Consider the following 8,674-nt stretch of genomic DNA (forward strand, 5'->3'; position numbering starts at 1 on the left):
CTTCGTTATTACTAGCCCATACTTGGAAAACGTTTTTTATTCAAATAATTCATTTGATAATTTTTTTTTGTAACTTACTCCCTCCAATCAAAAAAAAGTGTCATGGCTTTAGTTCAGCTTTAGTTCAAATTTAAACTAAAGGCACACCACATTTTTGGTTCGGATAGAGTATTCTTTAAAGTTTTTTCATTTATACAACTATAAATCTTGGAAAACTTTTCTATGAACTAGTTTGTATTCAGTTTATAAGGAAAATATAAAATTCTCCCAAAAAGAACTACTTTCGGGTAGTGTGTTCCATGTTATCGGGCGACTGCATATGACGCTGTTCCTGGCTATACAGAACCATACCTATATGCAATAAAGATACCAGGACACAAACTCATTGCACCATCTATGATTCCCTTGAGAAGGCCATGGAATGTTATCGTTGTGCTGCGACTTTGTGTTACATCTATTATATAATAGAAGGAATATACGAACTCACCAGAAAAAAAGAGAAATTATCTAGAAATTATTACAAAAATTACAATCATCTGACTGTCTATCTATCTATTATATATTAAAAGTAATATACAGACTCACCACAAAAAGAGAAATAATCTAGAAATTATCACAAAAAATAGAAACATCTGACCGTTTATATAATAGACCAAGATTTTAGACCATTAGATATATTTAAGTGGAACAATTACCCACCAATGCCATTGCTAATGCAAAACTGTTTTGTTCAGCTATATACCTTGTACTAATACTAATTGGAAAAAAAAGGATGTGAAAAAAAACTAATGGACTATTCCGTCAGAAAAAAAAAACCTAGTGTGGGACTAGGTTCCCTCAAAACAATCCACGTCAAAAAACAGTGTGAGGCTAAAACATGCCAGTCAAAAAAGGATTATACGGACGTGTCGCTATCTGGCAGAAAAGGATGTGCCGGTCATAATATTATTAGCGTGGGCTGATGCCTTATCTGAGTCTCCATTTTGAGATGGCCTTCTGAAGAGCCCTTCATTCTGCGACTCAGATAGGCTAGGATAGTAATCAATACTATTTTCTTAGTATTATTTGAGAATATCCATTTTTTAGTAGATTATTGCATAGTATTCTTTTTCACTTAAAGCGAAGCAACGAGCCTAGTAGGGGAAATACCTTCCTCAGGAATGTCATCGAAGCCAGGTTCTCCAATCGTAAAAGGGATATTCCATGGCACAAGGGTTGTTTTTAGGTGTTGTCCTCGGCGGACCACCACAAAAGGTCCGAATCAGGCGAAACTTCTTTTGGTGCCAGCGAGAAGTAGTAACAAGAACTTCTCCTCTGTTCAATATCAGCCTGGTTTAGGTCTAGGTCATAATGAGTTTTCGGATACCTTCGAGCAATGGAATCTACATAAGAATGTAATCACTGTTAAGTATTCCACTCACTGATGCCTACTTTTTCTAAATAGTCGAGTAGGGCTGGCAACAAGGACTAGGAAGATACGGGCTAGTTTGTTTTCTTAGGGGATTTATTTATGCAAGATATGCACGTGAGTAGGTCAATATATGCGTATTTGCCAATAGAGGAAAACACGTAGTAAGTAGGCTTACTTTTTCGTAGGGATAGGTAGCTTGAGAAGTTAGCACATGGGAAAAGTATAGAAGGAAAGGCAGCGGGAAAGTAGCCATGGTCAAGGTAAACAAGTACTAGATCTTTTCTTTCTGAAGCAAGTCAAGGACAACTAGGCCAGTCTGGGCCGCAGAAAGCATTCTACATGCCTAATAAATTCGTGTATGAACCGCGCCGAATAAAGTCCACCAAAAAGTATTCTGAATGATGGACCTTGGCCAATAATTTCTCCATATTTGAATTCTATTATGTATTGTGCAGTTCAAGAAGACATAACATATTCAAAAGGTGTGTACTATATATAGCTCACAAAAATGTTCCTTATGGATTGATTTGACAAGTATGAACAATATCTGCAGTTGAACCTTGAACTCGAACAATCGAAATATATGATATAATTTTCAAGGAGTGTGTTCAATTGTCCGATTTTGGATATTGTAAGTATTTTACAACATAAATAACTAGTTACAGTTAACCCCTAAAAATGCTTAAACCGATGTCTAATAGATATCAATTAACAACAAAGTGGAAAATTTATAGAACCGGAAGGATTACAAATTGTTAAACAAAAGATCATTATAAGGTCTTGGTATTAATTAAAGAATCATTATAATATGGTGCATACGGCTGGCTACGTAAAGGACAAAGTTGAATTTGTCTTTTGAAGTTCTATAGATGCAATTTGGACGGCAATTGTCCATACCTGGGTCCAATGTAAATGATTATGACGGAAAAAACACATAGTAAGATCATGCCACATGAGCAACAAATACATCCTCGAGAGAGCATAGTGTGTGTGTATTGAATTGGTGGGTTAAATAGCATTGAATTTAAAGGAAATCGATAAAAAAATAGTACTACATGCCTTACCACATTAAAAAATAGAGGAAATCCTAAAAGGTGTATCATGAAACCTTTTAATTTCACGAACTATCAATAAATATGTTTATTTTCATAAAAAACACAGGTGAAGAAGCGCATCACTTTAGTGTATTCATAGTAGAGTTCATGTTATAGGTCTGGTGATTATTTGCGAGGGCATTCTATAACCATCCAATATGTGGAATACATATCGGAGTCGAATGACATAAATAATTCCGTACCCATGATTGTTGGATACACCATATTAATTAATGGTTATATGTGTCGTGTGTGCATGATACTACTTTAATGCAAAGAATTGAACTTTAAAAAGTGACCTAGTCGATGTTTTGGATGTGACACATATTAAATCAGTAGGTGCAGCTACAACTCAACTTATGTTTGATATAGTTGCTACACAACATTAGATGTAAAAATATGAATATTTATGTGTTGACGTCTATTAATAAGTAGATTCCATGAAGCAACACCCATACAAAGTTTATAGTCATGAACACTATAGATTGTGATCCAAATACTTCCCTTTGTTCCTTAATTGTAGGTGCATTTCTTGTGCGTGGTAACCAAGATAGGGAGCGTAGAATCGATAATTCAGGGGAAAGAAAAAATAAACCTAACAAATTGGATTTCGCCTTGAAAAAAATACAATTAACATCATGGAATAAAAAGAGAAACATTATCAAGCAGATCTATATCATGAACCTACTTTGAATACACTAAAGTGATGCCCTCGCGTTGGGAGGGCCACTGTGCTAGTTAGGGAGAAAGTCGGGTAAGACTACGCCCTACAACAATGGAGGCTTATGGCCTTGAACTTTCCCAAGCGTATGCATGTCCGATGCTTTAAAAGACCAAGACTTCGGCTCAATCCAAACTTCACATGAAAGCACCAAAGCGAGCAACAAACCAATCTCAGGGAACAGTCATCAAGTGGATCTTCGAGTTCCGTGTGCAAAATACATGATGGGTAAACCATGTGAGAGGGCTCACTTTGCACTCCAACACACAAATATGCGAGTAGATCCACCTCCCAACCACATGATGATAAACTTCTCCACTTTGGTCTCGCTTGACTCTATTATGCTCCTAATCCATATTCCTGGTAGGCTCAGTGACAAAGATTATTAGATCGGACCAACCCCTTGAGTATTGTGGATTCCCATGCTCATTATATGATCTTCTCTAGCTGTTGATTCCAACAATTTTCATGTGAAGGCATGCTTTTGATATATAGTACTCTGAAAAATAAAAATCCAGATGAAGACATGATAAGAAGACAAAACTGACCGAAATAAGAGCAAACCAGACATGTGAGCTGCCTCGTGAGACACATGGCATTCTCACACGTGCCCGCTCATGCTCCCCAGTTGAGTGCATGTTTCTCCAAGTGCCCCCCTTCCCACATTATCTTAAATGATGTCTATCCACAAGATACAGTAGTTTTGAACAAAGAAGTTAGCACCAAGCCGTAATAGTGAACTGCGTGCCAGTTTCCATGACTCATGTTTGTACTGAGCCAACCTCGATCTCAAAATTTGTACAGTCATTTAGGTTTCCTGTGTGCATTATGTAGATCTTAGTAAAAATATTTTTGGAAGTTTTGTAAAATCCATTGAAAAGAACTGGCGCGCATATATAATGACTTGGATACTTACCAATGAAAATCATCATCAAATAATTTGATAATTTGCAGTTAAAGCTCCAAAAGTTAAATTCCAGCACTCTCATATTATATGTTTGTTGGTAAGTTTTAGATGAGGGTTCCGGTGTACCTAGGTTCTACAAAACCGTTCCCACATTGGAAAGTGGTACAATGGCTGAGATATAGAGAACATACATTGCTAGGTTCTAAAAATCCTCTATACAATATCATAGTTGTTTTTATAATGCATGATGTAGTCTATCGGACTATTAACAAAAACTCTATGATGAAAGAATTAAACTGCCCATAGAATGTAATAAGTATAGCAGGACTAGTATGTGAGACTACAATCTTAATCATTGACGACGATGCGCCTTATTTCCTGAAAATTTCCATCTTATTATTTCATAGTGTTCTCCGCATACATTGGTTTTTACATTGTTGGTGAACTCTTGAAATAAAAAAAAACACTGCTTAAAAGATAGATAGGATTTATGCTTATTGATTTTCAAATTTTACGATTCAGCACAAAGAATTTTATAGTAAAAAATCGGAGAAAGTAACAAATGTTGAATTTTCTTTCATGTAAACAGGGACATCTGAGGTTTATATGGTTATAGGAGCAAGCTTATGTTTTGCAAAGCCTTCATAAAAGGAGGGAAGTGTGTAATTAAAGTTTATGAAAAATAGCTAGAGTTTATAGGAAACTCATCGATTCCGCAACAAAGAAACAATCGGTGGAACTACAGGTGTGGCCATGGGGTGCGGTTTAGGAGGGAAGTGTGTAATTTAAGTTTTACGTAAAGTTGCTAGAGCTTTAGAAGAGAAGTGTGTAATTTAAGTTTATGTATTGCAAATCCTTGATATAAGGAGGGAAGTGTGTAATTTGTGGTAATATGAGATTATAAGGATTTTTTTATTAATTACAGGTGTGGCCGTGGGGTGCGGTTGGCAGGTGTTTGTGGCGTACGTGAATGTTGGGTGCTACTATTTCGTTGGCATGCCACTTGGCTTATTCCTTGGTTTCTATCTTGGTTTGGGCGCAAAGGGGGTTTGGAGTGGCATGGTAATCGGCGGAACACTACTACAAACACTCATCCTGTTATGGGTGACATTCAGGACTGACTGGCAACACGAGGTAAGTACGAACCTAACCTATATTAACTGCTTCTGCTTCTGGGTGTAGTTACACCCATGCATGTTTCACACAATCTAGGTAGTATGTACCATACATGAGAGTACGTATAGATGGTATGGGGTTTATAAATTTATTGCCGTACAATACATACTACTTTTTATGTAGTATATGTATCAGTTTTTTGCATACTCATTCTTCATGTACAAAAATGAAGATATTACAAAAATACAGTACAAATTATGCTCCCACTTGCAATTTTTTAATGTACCTCACTTTGAAGTATGTTAAATATTGTATATGAACATACTCAAACCTATAAAATAATACATATAATCCCCCATGGTTGTATATGAGACGTCGGTGTACCTAGGAGTAAGAAGGATTTTCCTATACAAATGTTTTCTACCACCCAGTGGTAGTTACCACCACGTGTGTTCTGAGTGTTGTATATAGTATGTGTGAAAACCAAGAGTATGCATGTGTAAGAATATTTGGTTAGGTGTATATCCCACTTTGTATGTAGTTTGTACTATTTTTGGTATATAGTTTTATACGTACAAATGTGAAGATATTTTTAAAATATACAAAAAAAACTATGGACTCACATGCAATTTTTTATATAGCTCATTTTGAAAAATCTTAGATATAGTATATGAACATATTTAGAATGATAAAGTAGTATATGTACTACCACATGGTAGTATATGAGACATGAGGTTAACTACCACCGGGTGGTAGGATGTATGAGTGAGAAAGGGAGAGGGATTACGTTCAAGGACGAAGTTTATGAATTGTCTACCAATCTACTCCTTTCGTCCCTAAATAGGTAGAATATAAATTATGAAAGTCAATCTGTTCAAACTTTGACCAAATATGTAAAAGGGAAAATCAACAACTACAATTTTGAATAAATACATTATGAAAATATATTTTATGATGTACTCCCTCCATCACATAATATAAGATGTTATTACATCCAATATGTATATATTCGAGGTAATTACATCTTATATTATGGGATAGAGGGAGTATTATTGCTTTTGTTTTATAAGTCTTCATAATTTTTGTATATATACTTGACCAAACTTAGAAATTGTTTACTTTCTTACTCAATTTCTAAGCCACTTACTTGGGAATGGGGGACTTATGCAAAAAGAAAGATCTATGATATTAAATCAGCGTATCTTTATATTGTCTTGATGTTGTGCTTTAGATGTTTATATTTATATCTATAATTTTGATAACTTTACAAAGTATGACTTTGAAAAATATATATAGGAATTTAGAAATGAGGGAGAAAATAGAAGGGAAGATGATAATCAAATTTATGCGAGGCAATTAATTAATGATGTTGGACATATTTTTCATTGTTTATGTGTCATATGTGTAATTTGAAGGTGGAGAAGGCGCATGAGAGGATTGCGATGTGGGAAGACAAGAAAAATTCATTACAGCAGGATTGATAAAGACAAATATGCAACTACAAGTACTGAGAACGGTCGACTTCTCTGAATAAATAGACTATCTTGGTTGAAAATTATGAGTATTATTTCTGAATTGTAATTTTTGTTCTATTATGGGGCAAAATTATTCACGGACTTTGGAAGTGATTCCAGTTTTTCCTAGAACGTTATCCAAAAGAATTTATTTGAACTCTGAAGATTGAGGAAAGTGTAAGCAAGCCAATTATTCACTAGTAGAAAAAGGGCCATTTCTCCCGGTTCATAAGGCCCATCTGTCCCGGTTGGGGAACCGGGACTAAAGAGTCGTTACTAATGCCCTAGGCCTTTAGTCCCAGTTCTTATACTAACCGGGACAGATGGCACTAGTAGAAAACAGGGCTTTGGTTCGGCCAGAAAAGAGCATTAATCCCGGTTGCATTACGAACCGGGACTAATGTGAGCATTAGTCCCGGTTCGAGCGGCTAGGGCACCGTACAGGCATTAGTCCCGGTTCAAATGGGACCTTTAGTCCCAGTTGGTGCCACGAACCGGGACTAAAGGGTGCGATGCCCATTAGTACCGGTTCGTGGCACCAACCGGTACTAAAGGTTAGACCTTTAGTCCCGGTTCGAGCCACCAACCGGTACTAATGGGGTTTGAGGCATTAGTACCGGTTCATGGCACGAACCGGTACTAAAGGTCCCATTTTCAAACTCTACCCCCCCCCCCAAGTGGATCGCCTTTTCAGTTTTGTAAAAAGCAAAAGAAAATGATAAAAACTTCAAAAATTAAAATCCTTCCAGATGTAGTTATGTTACTACATGTACTAGTTAGGAAAATTTAAAAACTTAAATTTGGACATGTTTTGCAAAAAGTGTAGGGAAAATGTAAAACGGCTAACGATGTCAGAAAAAAAGTATAATATATCAAAATGTTCAGCACGAAAATCCGCATCCGCTTTTGACCGCCTACGGCCTGTTTGCAAATTTTTAGAATCCTCAAATTCTAAAAGGAAAAAAAAGTTATGCTCAAATTTTTTTTTTGAAATTTTGTAAATCTGGTCAAACTATGGTCAAACTACTAATTCAAGAAGTATTAGTGTTACTAAATAATTATTCAAGAATATTAGTGTTACTAAATAATTATTTCAATTTTTTTGAATTTTGGTCAAATCTGGTCAAACTGTGGTCAAACTATGGTCAAACAATGGTCAAACTAATTATTCAAGAAATATTAGTGTTACTAAATAATTATTTCAGTTTTTTGAATTTTGGTCAAATCTAGTCAAACTATGGTCAAACTACTTATTCAAGAAATATTAGTGTTACTAAATAATTATTGTTTTTAGAACAATAGTTTCAAACTCAAACAGTGAAATGTGTGACTTCATGCTTAAGCTAAATTCCTGAGGGTTAATAGGATTGACATCTTACTATTGTCAGGAAAACAACAAGTGCAGACTTGGAAAAGAGGGAGAATAGAACCTGGAAGTTAAGCGTGCTCAGGTTGGAGTAGTGAGAGGATGGGTGACCGTCCGGGAGGTTAGATGATTTGGAATGATGAGGGGTGATTAGAGATTAGAGGTTAAATTGAGCAGTGATGAGGGGTGATTAGAGATTAAAATAATTCAGAAATTTGAAAATAAAAAAAATCAAAAAAATTCAAAAAAATCATAAAACCGGGACTAAAGGGGAGGCTTTAGTAACGACCCTTTAGTCCTGGTTCGTGTAAGAACCGGGACTAAAGGGGAGGCTTTAGTAACGACCCTTTAGTCCCGGTTCCAGAACCGGGACTGAAGGCTCTTATAAACCGGGACTAAAGGGGAGGCTTTAGTAACGACCCTTTAGTCCCGGTTCCAGAACCGGGACTAAAGGCTCTTATGAACCGGGACTAAAGGCCCTTTTTCTACTAGTGTGGCACTAGTAGGAAAAGGGGCTTTTGCCCCGGTTCATAAGGGCCTTTAGT

At 36.1% G+C, this 8,674-nt stretch overlaps 1 protein-coding gene across 1 annotated transcript in view; it reads left to right on the top strand.

Annotated features, from left to right (window-relative positions):
• Positions 1-6,953, top strand: part of LOC123100770 (protein DETOXIFICATION 40-like) — a 12,421-nt gene extending 5,468 nt beyond the window's left edge. The window contains exons 5-6 of the mRNA XM_044522651.1: positions 5,059-5,267; positions 6,665-6,953. Coding sequence (XP_044378586.1) covers positions 5,059-5,267; positions 6,665-6,730 — 275 coding nt within the window. The 3' untranslated portion in view covers positions 6,731-6,953. The remainder of the gene's footprint in view (positions 1-5,058; positions 5,268-6,664) is intronic.
• The last annotated feature ends 1,721 nt before the right edge of the window (positions 6,954-8,674 follow it).

Source organism: Triticum aestivum, chromosome 4D, assembly GCF_018294505.1.
Source record: "Triticum aestivum cultivar Chinese Spring chromosome 4D, IWGSC CS RefSeq v2.1, whole genome shotgun sequence".
NCBI lineage: Eukaryota > Viridiplantae > Streptophyta > Magnoliopsida > Poales > Poaceae > Triticum > Triticum aestivum.